Genomic DNA, 15,167 nt, shown 5'->3' with positions numbered 1-15,167 from the left:
GTAGATGGTGCCTAATGTCGTCCAATCACCAAACAGTTTGTTAGATCGTGAAGCAGCTCGATAGCGTTGGGCTGACGGTGTGGTGAAGGTGAGTGAAGTCGAATATTTTATAGCTATATAAATATGAATGTAACCATTTCTGAATCTGCAGTTCATCTAAAATTCAAATATTATCCAGAATTTTATCTGAAATTCATTATGAGCTCGAAAGCAGCATTACATTTAGCTATCATTTAAGTTGTTTGCTAGTTAGCAAGCTAACCAGTGAGCAAGTTACAGAAATCAGCACTTAAGGTTTCTTACTAAACTGTAATGTAACGCATTTTGACCCTAATCCTAACCCAGAGTGCAGTCTGAACATTAAAGAATCACTGTTACCTGACTACCAAGTGAAAAATGAAAGTAATTTTTGTGTATTGATCATCAATATTCTAACAGGATGTTGTCCATCTTCCCTGGCAGTGTATTTGGCTGTTTCATGAGGTGGTGTATACCCACTCTTTATTAAAATCAACGCTTTTGTTTTTACTCTTTTCTGTCCTGTAGGAAGGCTGTGCCAGCATGGGTGTGTTATCCACGCTGATGAGGGGTCTGGTGCGAGGCGCTGACAGGATGTCTGAGTTCACGAGCAAGCGTGGATCAAGGACTCATAATAAAGGCAGGGGCGCCAGGCCCGCTGGACGGAATCTCCCCAGCTCCAAGTTTCTAGCCATTCGGGCCATGATTCCGGAGTTTGTGGTGCCTCCTTTGGAGGGATTCAAACTCAGACCATATGTCTCATACCGTGCCCCGAAAGGAACAGAATCTCCACTCACAGCACAGAGTCTGTTCGATGAGGTTGTGGCTCCTCAGATCAAACAGGACTTTGAAGCAGGCACTTTCAGCAAAGACCAGCTAGTGAAGTATGGATTTGAGCCCACACAGGAGGGGAAGCTCTTCAAGCTCTATCCAAAGAATTATGTACGTTAATGATGGATTTCCAAAGACTCGCTGATTCACTGGGGACTGAAAGCTGCAGATCAACTGATGAGAGCCCCTTCTAGAAAATCAACTACTACATAAACTGTTCAGGAAAAAGGCCTTGTCTTACAGGTTTTGTTATTTGATGACCTGGAAAAATAAAACAAAAAGCATGACTAATACTGCACAACTGTCAGATATTCATTATAATGGTTTGAGCTCCTGATTTTTTTTTTTTTTAAGTTATGATGAGTCTTCACTGAGGGACTGGTGATCTTGTTCAAGGCTATGCAGACTAGCTACATGTGACATATTTCAAAGTTAAACAGTGGTAATTATTCTGTTACCACATAATAGTTTGCTTTATTTTTCAGGCCATTAAGTACCTAAAATTGCACTTACCTGTACTCTAATGTCCACTTGAGACTGGCTAAAAGTGAATCAATCCCCATAGACTCATATTACAATATTAAACAACATTAAAAAGCATAATTATAGTCTGGTACAAATAGTTTTGTTCTGTAGGTAGGTTCATAATATCTCTACATTGAGTTGAGTAACTTCTAAGGGTGGCCGCTTTAGTTCAGATGTGTATAGATGAAGGCAGCTGTAGCTGATTGCAGTGGGTTAGGGCTCACATGTGCTAACTGGAGTCACTAAACTGAACCGAACCTCTTGAACAGGTTTGTGCAGTATTTTATTTTTTTGTTCTCACTTAATATAAAATTATTACTGATTGTCGCATGTGGTGTGACCTTAACCTGAATATCACCAAAATTAAATCAACTTGATTTAAACCACCAAAATGATATCTTGAAAACTGGATGCTACACTGCTAACAAACAGAATTCTCCCTTCAAGGGGAGAGTCACCTGACAAACAACATGGCCTGTTATAATTTTTGTGGGTGCATTTCTGATATTTTGTCCTGCTCCTTAACATTAACAATTAGCTGCTATGTGTTTTGATTCAACTTTAGGGATGCAGCTTGCCAAGTGGGCATCTATTTTAGCCCCATAACAACCACCTCACACTACCCTGTAGCTGGTCTGGGCTAAAGAAGAAAAAAACAAACAAAGAACATGTGTAGGTGAATGGTTGTATTGCGCTTGTAGCTACAGTACACAAGAGTATGAGGATTATAAACTTTTTTTTTTCTTAAATTCAAGTTTATATATATATATATAAAAAAAAATCAGTGTCATTATGAAAATAGAGGGTCTTGCTAATTGCATATAATGTGATAAGTCATTCCAAAGTATAGGAATCTTCATGATAAAAACAGTGACTGGAATAACAGCATGACATGCTCTTGCTGTAGTCAGGCTATACATTTAGATTTTAATAGCGTCAACATTGCTATGCCTCCTGTACAGCCTGGTCTGGCATCCAGTCCCAGCGCCACACGTGGAGCATGTGGTCATAGAATGAGCAGCTCGCCAGCAGGCAGGACAGTGAGGGAGCATCCTCATCGGGGTTGAGGGTGGGAACTGGAGCAGGGGAGGTCTGAGGTGCTGCAATTCCCTCTGGGATGTATCGACCAGCATCGTCCTCCAGGGAAGTGTCAAAGCTGGCTGTGGGAGATTCATATTGAATCCTTAAGTGTCCTCGGCTCTCTGCGGGGCTTTCCTTTGGTTCTGTGGCAGGCGGGGAACAGGGAGTATGGTCCTCCAGGGACAGCCTGGACCAGTCTGCTCCATATGCCAAGGAACTGTGGAGGATGTATGAGGTTACGATGGGGCATGCTCCTGCACTGCCCTCTGTAAGTAAACAAACAGTAAGTTATTAAAAAATAAATTAAAAAACCCCCACAGATTTCTCCTGGTAAAAACAACCATTTGTACAATATGTGAGGTCTACTGATGTTTCAGGTAGAGAAGGAAGCCTTTCACCATTCAAAGCTATTTACACTGCCAGCACCATTCACAGAATCTTTCCTATCAAACACAAACACCATTTTAGCGTGTTTGGCATCCATCTGTTTCAGACAGTATAATTTTTTGTGTGTTATACACCCCTTGGCAAACATGGACACGTGTCCATGTTTGATTTGAGAAACTGAGGACACAGAGAATGTCATCAGGAAAGCATTTTGGGAGGCAACAGATTTATAGAGCAGTATGCTCATTTTCCCATACATTATTATAGAGTCAGACTTCTTTTCACGACAAGGAGTGGCTCCCTGCTGGCCATTAGAAAGAATGCAGGTTTAAAATGCTACATGGTTTGCCTTTTCAGGCCTGGACTCTAGTCCATCGTTTTTAAAGAGCCTATAAAAAAAGCAAAAAGGTATATGCTCTGTTGCTTAATTTCTTCAAATTGTGCAGTATCTATAAATAGTAATGATGAGTTCATTAATCTACCTTTCTGCTCTGAGAAGCTAAAAAGATGGCTAAGATCAATTATAATTAGACAATTGTCAAACAATTCTCATATTTAAGAAGCTGAAACTAGACAGTTCTCTGGAGTCCAACCCAGCTAAACTAGGCAAGAGGCTACAGCCCACGCAGGCTGACAGTCCAATGGGAGAGACAGAATCACCACATAAAGTGTGAGGTGAAAATTGTGTTTTCACAGGCCTAAAGTTGGTCTAATTCAGAGCGAGCATTTTATTGTTTATCACTTATTCAAACACACCTAGAGCCTGCTGACAGTGAAGGATGTGGAAGTCATTATGCATGCAGGCTGCCAGCAGCAGGTGCTGATGGCTGGGATGCCACTTCAGTCTCCACACTCCACCACCCAATGGAGTCTCACTCAGGGGCTGCCGCATGTTTCGGCCATCCCACAGCAAAACCTGCTCATCGTAGCTGTGGAAAGAGGAGTGTGTGAGAGGAGCAACAAGTATACAACTCTTACACAACAACAGCTCAACATCAGGATATTTACCTGCCTGTAGCCAGAATGTGCTCCCGATGAGGGTTGCTGTGAATACTGCACACACCCATCGAGTGCCTTTGAAAGAAAACAACATAAATTTGTGTCTGCACACTGTCAAAATGGAACATATACATGAAAACTGATACACTATCAGCCTCACCTTTTACTTATGAAAGTGGGGCTGGAGGGACCGATCCTTAAATCCCAACCTTTCAGTTTGCAGTCATCACCACCTGGTGAGAAAACACAACACATGACACAGCACAGGAGAATATTTAGATGGCCGATTTAGAGGCAGCATCAATGTGAGCTCACAAACTACTCGTGTAAGGCACACAAATTGGTGGCACATATGTATGATTTACATTCATGATAAAAAAAATAAAGTACGCCATATCTGAAATCTAAGGTTTTATATACAAGGACAAAAAAATATCATCTGCTTCTTAGGAGAGGTTACAATTAGGTAAGTACAACGTCAGATAAACAACACATGGCATATTACACTGTGTCATTTATTTAACAATAAACCAAAATGCAGAAGGGATGTGTGAAAAACCAAGGACAATATGCTTCCATGGGAATTAACAGCCTGAGTAGCAGCCAATTAATCATTAGCAATCATCAGTCAGGAGCCGATAATCAAATACTGATTACCGGCTTGACAGTTTTCTGGTCCGGAGCACTCATAAGTGTGTTAGCACAAGGCCCAGCAGGAAAGCCGTAAACAATGAACTTAGAGGAGCAATTGTTGCTATTGATTAAACTTGGAAGGGTTATAAGGCCATTTCCAGACAATTTGAAATCCATCACTCTACAGTGAGAATAATTGGTCACAAGTGGAAAACACTGAAGACAAATACGAATCTTCCAAACGGTGGCGATCCCAGCAAATTGACCCCAAAGTCAGACTGTGCAATGCCAAGTGAAACTCCGAAAATCGCTACATTTCAGAATATGTAGGCTTCACTTAGCATGTTAAATGTTAAACTTCTTGACAGTACAATCAGACTGAACAACATTGTCTCATTTGAAAGGGCAAAGAAAACCAAAAACAAATACACACCGCAATATAGCTTAGGTTTATGAAGCTGCATCTGAGCAAACCACAACACTTCAGGAACAATGACCTTTGGACATACAAGACCAAATTGGAGAGATTTTGCTATAATGCACAGTGCCATATTTGGTGAAGACCAAACATTGCATAGTAGTACAAATACCATCTCATACTGAAGCAGCTTAATAACATTTGGTCAAAGTGAAACACCAACTCATACCATCTGTCATGGAGCTGTGGTGGTGGAGGGATGATGATTTGAGATTATTTTGCAGGCACAGGACCTGGGAACCTTGACCATGAACTCCTCTGTATACCAAAGAACACAGAGGAGTCAAACAGCTAAAACTCAGGACCAAATGCTGTCATAGAACAGACGTTGCAATTACCAAAAGAACCTCAACCCAAAGTCGTCTGGACTTTAAGACAGCTGTGCCCACAAACATCAATAAACTGCAGTAAAGCTGTAAAGCAGAATGAGGGCAAGATGCATCCACAATAATGTCAGAGACTAATGAAGTCACACAGAAAATGATTACTTCAAGCTACAGTTGCTAAAATTGGTTCTACAATCTTCTGAATCATGAGGTGCACTTAAGGTTTTACTCACTGCTTCTGGATTTTGGCTTAGTTTCAAATACATAAATAATGGCATGTGTTGCTCATCTGAGGTAGTAATTTAATCATTTTAGAAGCTGAAAAGGATTCACATGTGAAACCTCAGAACTGAAATAGGATGTACTTACTTTATTTTTCACATGACTGTTGTTGTATATCAGTTTTACTGACTGATTTCAGCAAATAAGATGCCACTCACCAATTACTAATTAAATCCTAATTAGTATTTAACCTTTTTTTTGTTTGCAGAAAAAGATGGACTAAACAAAAAAATGTTTCAGATCAAATAATATTTTATTTTTTAATCACAGAGCCAATCCAAGTAAATACAAAACAGTTTTTAAAATGAAAAAAGCTATTCAAACCTACCTGCTATGATGGGTTTCCTGTTCTTACTGAAAAATCCAGTTATTTGGATTTATGCAAATGATACGTAAGATTCTAGACTACGCTTTTCTTTGTTTGCAACAATTAACACATTAATTTTTAAGAGTGACAGGATATATGTTACCAGAGTACACGAGCTGTGTGTCCCAATAAGAGAAGGCAGAGATCCAGGCCTCAAAGTCATGGGCTTTCCACTGAGACAGTGTTGTTAAAGCACCTTCAGCCAGAGAGAGCACGCTGATGCAGCCTGCAGAGTCACTGCACACAATCCGCACGTCACTGCTGCTGACACGACAGGGTGAGGTATTAATATGAACGATATTTGCACAACATGTGACATTGGCTCTTTTATGGAGCGGTCTCCAGTAAGCTGACCTGTCCAGTCTTCCAGTGGACCAGTCTAATGACAGAGCCAGCCGCTCTGCTCCAACCTCCAGACTACTGAGAGACTGCAGACTGTGGCTGCCCTCCTACTGGATACACACATTCATGAGTGCACACCACAACATCAACACAAAACAACAAATGAATGCACAGTTAGAGCTGAGGCATAAAAACAGCAGCCCTCCTGTAGCTTGAATCTAAAATAGCTGCTGTGCCCATGCACTGCAGCTCCAGCTGTCTGTGTCCGTTACACGGCAATCAAGGCCTTAATGCGTATGTTAGTGTGCCAAACTTAGTAACTGTTAAATGCAGGCAAAATTAATGAAACATCAAAATCATAGACTCGACTGATCTTGGGGCCAATAAATCAGCTGATATTAACCATAAATAAAGCCATATCTACATTTATAAAAGTCAATAAATTAATATGTAAAAAATAAAGAAAAGTTATACTTTACTCTTCTCCAGTACACTAATCAATGTGATTGGACAGATTTTGCTGCCCCTTTCATGTTTCTGACGTTAGATCAGGAAAGCCTAGGTTACCTTAGTGAGCTGACAACCAGTTTTGTGTAACTTTTTATCCTGACTACCAATGATGGGGTTAAGTGAATCCAGATAATGGAAAAATGTTCTGGGTATGCTGAGATGTCTTCATAATACAGGCCCCACATGTCACTGTCTAAATCTTTTGATGCCACATTTCTCACCTGACTGCGAGACAGTGTGTACAGCTGCAGCTCCCCAGTAGCTGTTGCCATCCCCAGCACTGCTCTGTCTGACACAGGCACGTGGCACCTATGAACACGCATAACAATGAATATGAGGGAAATAACAACAGAAGCCACACTGATCTGCTTTCTTACCATTTCAAATCTAAAATGGCTGCTGTGTCCATGCGCTGCAGCTCGGTGAGAGGGGGGCACATCGGTCCCTCGTGCCGAAATTCAAAAAGGTAGAGACGACCAATCCTGCTCGGGGTGGCATCTTCTTCCCCTCCCTGCAACATGATAGCAGAAGTGACACAGAGCAGACATCAAGGTGGGTCCTCATTAACTCCACTGGTTGCTTCATTCGGCTACCAAGTCTTTATTAATAAGATGTATGCAGCACTCTGGGGCAGCAGTGTATTTTTTTTTTAAGTTAGATGACATAAATGTAATCAAAAATGATTTCCAGGGAGAGTTTAAATGAGCTGCTGTGATCTGGGCCAGTGTGCCTGTATAACAAAGTTAAGTCCGTGTGCTGGTAATGCCATACGATTATACAGCATTTGTAAGCAAACCGAGCGGCTCCTGAGTGCGTCTGCTTTAATTACCAGCTAGCACTAGAGCAAGAGGAGGAAACCTATTAAAAAGAAAACCAACTAAAAAAAGAGTTAGCAGGCAATAGAGGAATAGCTTGCATTACAATCCTTCTCCTTACATACTAACTAATCAGGCCCTGTCATATACGACCCCGCCCCTCACCTTTGGAACCAGTTCCCAGTTTGGATTCAGGAGACAGACACCCTCTGCTCTAAAGACTGAACATAAAACTTCCCGTTTTGATAAAGCATATCAGGTAGGGCTGGATCGGAGGGGAGCTTCCTGTGATACTCTGAGGATTTCTTCTCCACTCACTTCTTTTCACCCCGCACATGTTTTATATACCACTGCCACATGTCATTAAATTGTATCTTCTCTCTCCCATAGTCTGCCCTCATCTTTCCTTTTTCTCTTCTGCTTCCTTTCACAGCTGCCTCTCCCTGAGGCTGCTTCTGTCAGAGGTTTCTTCCTGTTAAAAAGGTTTTTTTCTTTGCCACCATCATATAGTGCTTACTTATAGGGGATTGTTCTAGGGGCTTTTCTCTCCAATACTGTAGGGTTTTTACCTTAATTGAATAGATGTGATGTCACATGAAAACTATGAAAAAGTTGTCTGACGTAATATGAAAGCGTTTTAATTTCTTAGAGAACATGCTTAAGGTAATTAGGAAAGAATGCAACAAACATTTTATTTAAGGGAAGCAAGGGCCAATCTATTAATACCGGAATTTTTAAAAATATCAATATCTCCTAGTTTGGAGTAAGGTTTACTGTTAGCATGTACTAACCCTTTATTCTGCTCATATTTATCTTATACTGGACCATGGTGCAGTTTACCCCCAGTCTGAAATAAGTTCCTTAATGCCTCTGCCTTTAAAACCATCCTGTTTTTAAGCTTACTTTCACACTATTCTTCTGCACTCACAGTCAGAGCTATAGCTTACAGAGCCATGACTGGAAAAAGAAAACTGACTCAAACCAAGTCCCAGTCTGAAGACTAGGATTACTTGTACATACACTGACCTCATTATTTAAAATGTTGTCCATGTTTAATATGAGACCCAAACACTGGAACTGTATACATATATAAAAAATTTAAAGATTTTAGGTCCATGTAAGTGAACAACTGGAACTTCTGCCCAGACACTGGGTAAATCTATTACCCCACCATTTAAAAAATAAATAAATCACAGCCCACATTAATATCTAAAACACTGAAGCTTTATATATTATACTTGTCAGCTGACATCAATTGTACAAGCCATCACTTTTTTTTTGTTTGTTTTTTAACAAACCAATTAACATAGTGGTCAGAGTCCTCTGGCTTCTTTACTTCTTACTAATCTGGTCTAAATGCTTACAGCCAGCGCTGGAGGTAAGCATTTTAGCCACAAACCTCTTTTAGCAATCCAATCCGGTGATCCAAACACCGCCAAAACAGGTGGGCAATGTACACGGGACCAAATTCTCATAATTTTAAGCGAAGGAAGGGTGTAAACACATTTGTTTGGTAGGAATTTGTATACAATTCTATTCCCATGACAGGTAATGGGGATGTAATCTCACCCCTTTCTGTAGCTGATACGTGCCGCAGGCCAGGATGCTGTGGTTGGGTGAAACAGGACACCACTCCACCGCGTCAGCGCTCAGCTCCGTGTCGAACACCTGTAGACTGCGGGTCTTCGACTTCCAAGCCATGACCACCTAATGTGCATACCGTTATCCCACGGGTTGCAATTGCTACAAATTCCAAAATATATCCTGTTACGACTCAGTTGTTAAGAGACCAGTAAACTAGTGCATGACATCTTAAGCATTTTTAGTTCAATTTAATTAACGTAACAAAATGTTTTGGTCACTAGCTAGCAAGCTATGAATAACTGGCTGCAGCCTCACAAGAGCCAAAATGTCACCAGTCAGAGATTTATAGCATATTAGTATACCGTATTCCTGACGTTCATATACACATTCTTTGTATATGAACATTTAAAGTCACTTTTAGTTTAGTTTAATGCTGAATAACCGCAGAGAAACTCGTAACAAACAAAACTCACATGTGTGCCAGCCCTGAGACTCGACGCTTTTAGCGTCCATACGTCATCTCTGAGCGTCACGGTGTATTTAGGTGCCAAAGTGGGGAATTGCTATTTAAGAACAAGAGATAGTTTATTTATCCCGTATTTGGATAAATTCTTTTGTTAAAGGAGTTCAATCAATAATAAAGGTATTGTAAAGAGTTGTTTTTTTTAAAGTATGAGACAGAGTTATTTCATGTGGTATGAAAACTGTATCTGCCCTTTACACCAAAATGTGGAACAGAGGCAAGTAAATTAATGCCAGAGTCGGAGGAATGCAGACACATGCCGAGGCATTTTACTTTCTTAATTTTGTTGTGAGGTTTTAGCCTTCGTTTAGAAGACTCTTCCTTGGTTCAGCGTCATTTTTGCGGCATTGTCAACAATAAAAATGGCGACATCTGCTGGTATGAAACCTTCTACCACCGGCTATGGTCAATTTCTATATCGCAGTCGTACTGAAATTTAAGATCTGATTACGCTCAGATTTCAAGTTACTGTTGCTGTCTTGCCATGTTGTATTGTTGTTAAATTACAAAAAGTCATACTGCTATAATGTAATTCTACAAAGGAGCTGCTTTTCCTATTTCCGTAAAATGATGCGTCTGACGTAAGGTAAGGTCACGTGACTTTGGCGTGTGCCACAACATCTAGTGGATAGTGTTAGAGAGCTCTCTCTCGAGTGTTTTAAATCATAAATAAACGAAATGGATTTCAGCGTGAAGAAATTAGCCTCCGGTGCTGGACTGTTTTTGACACGGGCTGTCCAGGTAATAAAGCGCTCGTGAGTGCCGCGAGCGGAAAAGTGTTGTGGCTTTTGCTGTCGCATCCTTTCAGTTTGGCAGTCAATTGTTACTAGCGTTAATAACAATTTGGTACAGTCGTATATGACTTTGCGGTATAGCACTATGTCTAACGTGACGCTGCATATCAGCATCTAAAGCAGGTGAAATTGATAAGATATTCAGCTGTGCCTTGCTCGTAGTTTGGGCCGGCGGCGCAGTTCAACATAGGACTGTTGAAGTGCTATCTCTGGCAAGCTAGCGTAGCTAATATTAATTATTTCTCAAGTTAAAAGAGGCACAAATATAGTACAAATATAAACGGTTTTTTTTTTCATTTGGATTAAGGGTGACAGGGGGACGGAAGTGACAACGATTAAGTGAGCACGAGCAGATCATTAACCGGACTCCTTCGTGACGTCACTTTTCTTAATATTATTGTTTTGTTTTATTTTTTTATTCGCATGTATGTGTGTAAAAACTGATTCCATCTCAGAGCAGACAGACGCAGATGTGTTCGAGTACCGTCGTTCACCTGTGAGATGTGTGTTGTTTGCGCTCTGACGCCTCAGTTCACAGAGGAGAAGTTGGGCCAAGCAGAGAAGACCGAGTTGGACGCTCAGTTTGAGAACCTGATCAGCCGAGCAGACTGCACCAAACACTGGACCGAGAAAATCTACAGACAGACTGAGGTCCTGCTACAGCCCAACCCAAGTATGACATCAACATAGAAGTCTCGTTATTATAGGTGTTATAGGTGGAAAGAATAATCAATAATCATATTACTTACTAAGGAAATTAAATTATACACTCACTGTCAATTTTATTAGGCACACATACTCATTTTAAAGCAGTTAAACATGACAAATCTTGTCTATAATAATAATAATAATAATAATAATATACGTATATGTAAGGAACCATATTAACTGATGTGTTATGTAAAGCATGGTGGCACAGTGGTTAGCACTGCTGCTTCACAGTGAGATGGTAGATTTGACCCCCACCTGGCTGGGGCCTTTCTGTATGGAGTTTGGATTGGTGATTCTAAATTGCCCGTATGTGTGAATATGAATGTGAATGGTTCTATAAGTGTTGTTGGCCCTGTGACAGACTAGCAACCTGTCCATTAAATGAGTTCCCACATTGCGATGGCTTTCTGCTTGGAAGTGTTAGCTGCCTGGTAATATTGATGAATTGCACTTATCTAGCAAAACAGTATGTTAAATAGATTACATCAGTTTAGACATCCAAACTCCCAAGACTTACAACTAACTAGCTAACCTTACCTTGCTAACTTGATTTATGTGCTCTGAGAGCATATATTGCTTGGGAGAACAATGTTTTGTGAATGCTTTTCGACCATGCGTGACCGTGCTTTAAGCGGATTGTGTTATAATGTTCATATTGCCATATTTAGTAAGTATTTCATAAGAACAATAGCCCACCCCAGGCTAGTGGTATGCTATGATTATATTAAACTTAAGGGGACTGTCTAAGCCAAGAATCTTAACTGTGATCTAATTACAACATCCTGAGCTATTGATTAAATATATGAAATCAGGGGCTCTAACTTGTCACCGTTTTATTCTGCATGCCACAGTTGATCATACTGGTGAGTATTTCGCCTGCCTACTCTAGTGACCTGCTTTAGAAACCTATCATGTCTCTGAATTATTAGTAGAAAACGAATAATTCATTAACAGGAATCAGTGTGAAATACAGTGAGTCAGTGTTTTGCAGGCTAAGTGCAGATTATCCTGGCAAGTATACCAACTTTCAAATGCAAAATTGGAGGCATTTATAAGATTTGTATTGATCACTAGCTTTTACAGATTGTATTCAATTATATTGAGCCATCCACTGGATGTAGATGTATGTACCCTAACAAGAATTAATGTATCACAAACCATCAAAACCTTGTTAGAGGCGAAGAGATAAATGCTAAAAGTATTTCTTCTGTTAAATTAGTTCTCTAACAGAACAGTTTGTACTTCAGACAGAACATCACATCTGTGATGAGGATGATAATGACTTTAACCTCTTAAGAGAGAATGACAAAAGAAACTCCACAGAAGATGACACTGGTGGTTGAGAGCTAGTGGAGATAATGCTAAATTTAGAGATGGCAGGGACATTTTAGATTTTAGAAAACATTTGGCTACCCTTTTTCACTGACACCCAGTTCTCCCTCATAGTAGCTATCCATACACTGGACTCCTCTAGTAACTTTTTAGCAGTTTACAATTACCTTCATTTCTACAGCTTATTTTACATTCTTTCATAGTGTGTAGTGGTGTGTGTATTTAAGGAAGATGTAAAGTCAAATTTGTGTACATACATTACCAGTCAAAAGTTTGGACACACCTTCTTATTTAATGTTTTCTTTATTTTCGTGACTACGTACATTGTAGATTCTCACTGAAGGCATCAAAACTATGAGTGAATCCATATGGAATTATCTGGGAGTGCTTTGCACACTCTTGGCATTATGTCGACGATCTTCATGTGGTAGTCACCTGAAATGGTTTTCCAACAGACCTAAACAAATCTCTTCTGCTTGCTGCTTTTCCTTAGTAGTGGTTTCTTAGCAGCTATTTGACCATAAAGGCTGATTCACACAGTCTCCTCTGAACAGTTGATGTAGAGATGTGTCTGCTTCTGGAACTCTGTGTGGCATTTATCTATTCTCTAATCTGAGGTGCTGTTAAGTTGTGATTTCTGAGGCTGGTGACTCAGATGTACTTATCCTCAGCAGCAGAGGTGACTCTTGGTCTTCCTTTCCTGGGGCGTTCCTCATATGAACCAGTTTCATCTGAGTGCCTGATGGTTTTTGCGACACACGTTTAAAGTTTTAGCAATTTTCCAGACTGACTGACCTTCAGTTCTTAAAGTAATGATGGACTGTCGTTTCTCTTTAATTGCTGATTGGTTATTGCCATAGTATGAATTCTAACAGTTGTCAAATAGGGCTGTACCAACCTGACTTCTGCACAACATAAACTGATGGTCCCAACCCCACAAAGAAGGCAAGAAATTCCACAACTGAACCCTGACAAGGCACAAATGTGAAGTGAAAACCATTTAAGGTGACTACATCATGAAGCTCATTGAGAGAAGGCAAAGGGTTTGCAGCACTGTCAACAAAGCAAAGGGTGGTTATGTTCAGAAATCTAAAATATAAGACATATTTAGAGTTAATTATCCGTATCCGTATTCTTTTTTGCTCTGTAATTCCATATATCGTGCTTCATATATTTACTGTCTTCAGTATGTATCTACAATGTAGAAAGTAGTAAAAATAAAGAAAAACCATCCTTCAACAGTTCAAACTGTTGACTGATGGTTCAGATAGACGTTTTCTTTATTTGATTTACAGTTTTCCACAAGTAATAAAAAATACATGAAAAAAACTGAGCTAATAAGCAATGTGCTATTCAAGAAAGCTATGATCACTAACAAATGAATGAAAAAACCCACACACAACATCAATAGGAGCAAGCTACAACTTTTCTGGTCATGTTTTTCTCTCTGAGAGCTTCTACTTGTGGAAAACATGTTTACTTTAGGTATGGCCAAGTCATCCACTAGGCTTTATTTTTCCATAATATTCTATGTAACATTAGACTTTTTTAACAGTTTTAATAATTGTTACTGTATCGTTAATTCAAACACTGTATTTTCAGTATTTGAATTGAATTTGTTCTAAAACTGCGATTCATTTAATTTATGTTTCTGTTTGACGCAAGCCAAAGGAGCCAGAACACACATTTGGTCCCTGCTGTGCGTAGATCACAACCTGCTGTTCTGACTTTTAATTCAATTTAATTCAAGTCACTTTTATTCACATATTCACCAATTTACAAGAGTCGCCTCAGTGTACTTTAGATACCTGGCTTCGGGAGGATCAGAAATACGCTGCGACTGGTTGGGTTTAAGGGGAACAAAGAGAGACAGGACAAAAGACAAACTATAGAAGTTACGAAGAGCTGAATAACTCTTCGTCTGAAGTTAGTTTGAAACCTTAAATTTAAGTAGTGAGCATGCTAAGTTCAAACTGGTAGCTAGTTCAATAGTAGAGCGGCCCAGGGGACTACAGTGGGACTTCAAGCTTTCAATTAGAAAGCATCTAGTGCTGTTAACTCTTTGTTAATGTTATGGTGAAGTGCTAATGTATGTGATGCACTGCTAATGCTGCTAATGTTTTTTTTCAGGTGTACATGCTATAGTGCAACAGTAGTCTTTGACTCACTTGTAAATGTTGTGCTTCATGTAGCAAACCAAAGAGGAAATGACAAATGGAGAAGAATGGCTTTTTAAGTTCTGTATTTATGTCAAAAGAATGAGTCAGCATTCAGTAGTGTGCAAAACAGTTGAGCCAACCCTACTTTATTTCTATTTTGCTAGAAAAATGGGGAACGTGTGTCACAGTTTATTATAACATATGCAACCATGTATGGAGTTACAGTATATAAGGCAAAAACAAAGCTTGAAACTCAGTATTTGGCATGACCACCTTTATTCTACAACACAACCTAAACTGCTTAGCCAAACCTTTCCCATCCTTTTTGACAAGATTCCCAACACCCCAGGATGCAATGCAGTGCCTTAAAAACCAAAATGGCACACTCTGAAAATGATAAGTTATGAGGATGGGACTGAAAATGAGTGAAAAAGCAGGGAATTTCTAAAGAAAAACTCTAAAATACCCAGA

At 39.8% G+C, this 15,167-nt stretch overlaps 3 protein-coding genes across 6 annotated transcripts in view; 2 read left to right on the top strand and 1 right to left on the bottom strand.

The window, feature by feature from the left end:
* The first annotated feature begins 9 nt into the window (after positions 1–9).
* Positions 10–1,150, top strand: mrpl41 (mitochondrial ribosomal protein L41). Its single transcript, XM_063490029.1, has 2 exons — positions 10–88; positions 547–1,150. The coding sequence occupies exon 2, from the start codon at positions 562–564 to the stop codon at positions 967–969; it is 408 nt and encodes a 135-aa protein (XP_063346099.1). The 5' UTR covers positions 10–88; positions 547–561; the 3' UTR covers positions 970–1,150.
* A 918-nt stretch (positions 1,151–2,068) lies between these two features.
* On the bottom strand, positions 2,069–11,051 carry dph7 (diphthamide biosynthesis 7). Of its 3 annotated transcripts, none has more exons than XM_063489483.1 (10): positions 10,989–11,051; positions 9,163–9,336; positions 7,156–7,289; positions 7,000–7,087; positions 6,281–6,375; positions 6,030–6,187; positions 4,001–4,073; positions 3,850–3,915; positions 3,598–3,770; positions 2,069–2,720 (listed from the first exon to the last, which is right to left on the bottom strand). In XM_063489483.1, the coding sequence occupies exons 2-10, from the start codon at positions 9,292–9,294 to the stop codon at positions 2,320–2,322; spliced, it is 1,320 nt and encodes a 439-aa protein (XP_063345553.1). In that variant the 5' UTR covers positions 9,295–9,336; positions 10,989–11,051; the 3' UTR covers positions 2,069–2,319. The 3 variants fall into 3 exon arrangements, with proteins under 3 accessions (XP_063345553.1, XP_063345554.1, XP_063345555.1); XM_063489484.1 differs by lacking the exon at positions 10,989–11,051 and adding an exon at positions 9,651–9,689; XM_063489485.1 differs by lacking the exon at positions 10,989–11,051 and adding an exon at positions 9,651–9,663 and having other exon boundaries at positions 9,163–9,300.
* The window catches only part of LOC134638681 (endophilin-B2-like), a 23,960-nt gene continuing 19,096 nt past the window's right edge, over positions 10,304–15,167 (top strand). The window contains exons 1-3 of one of the 2 annotated variants that reach the window (XM_063489486.1): positions 10,304–10,441; positions 11,026–11,167; positions 12,057–12,068. In XM_063489486.1, the coding sequence (XP_063345556.1) occupies positions 10,379–10,441; positions 11,026–11,167; positions 12,057–12,068 (217 nt within the window). In that variant the 5' untranslated portion in view covers positions 10,304–10,378. The remainder of the gene's footprint in view (positions 10,442–11,025; positions 11,168–12,056; positions 12,069–15,167) is intronic. The other variant, XM_063489487.1, reaches the window with a different exon arrangement.

This window comes from Pelmatolapia mariae, linkage group LG12, assembly GCF_036321145.2.
Source record: "Pelmatolapia mariae isolate MD_Pm_ZW linkage group LG12, Pm_UMD_F_2, whole genome shotgun sequence".
Taxonomy (NCBI): Eukaryota; Metazoa; Chordata; class Actinopteri; order Cichliformes; family Cichlidae; genus Pelmatolapia; species Pelmatolapia mariae.
This window is presented reverse-complemented; position numbering and strand designations above follow the sequence as displayed.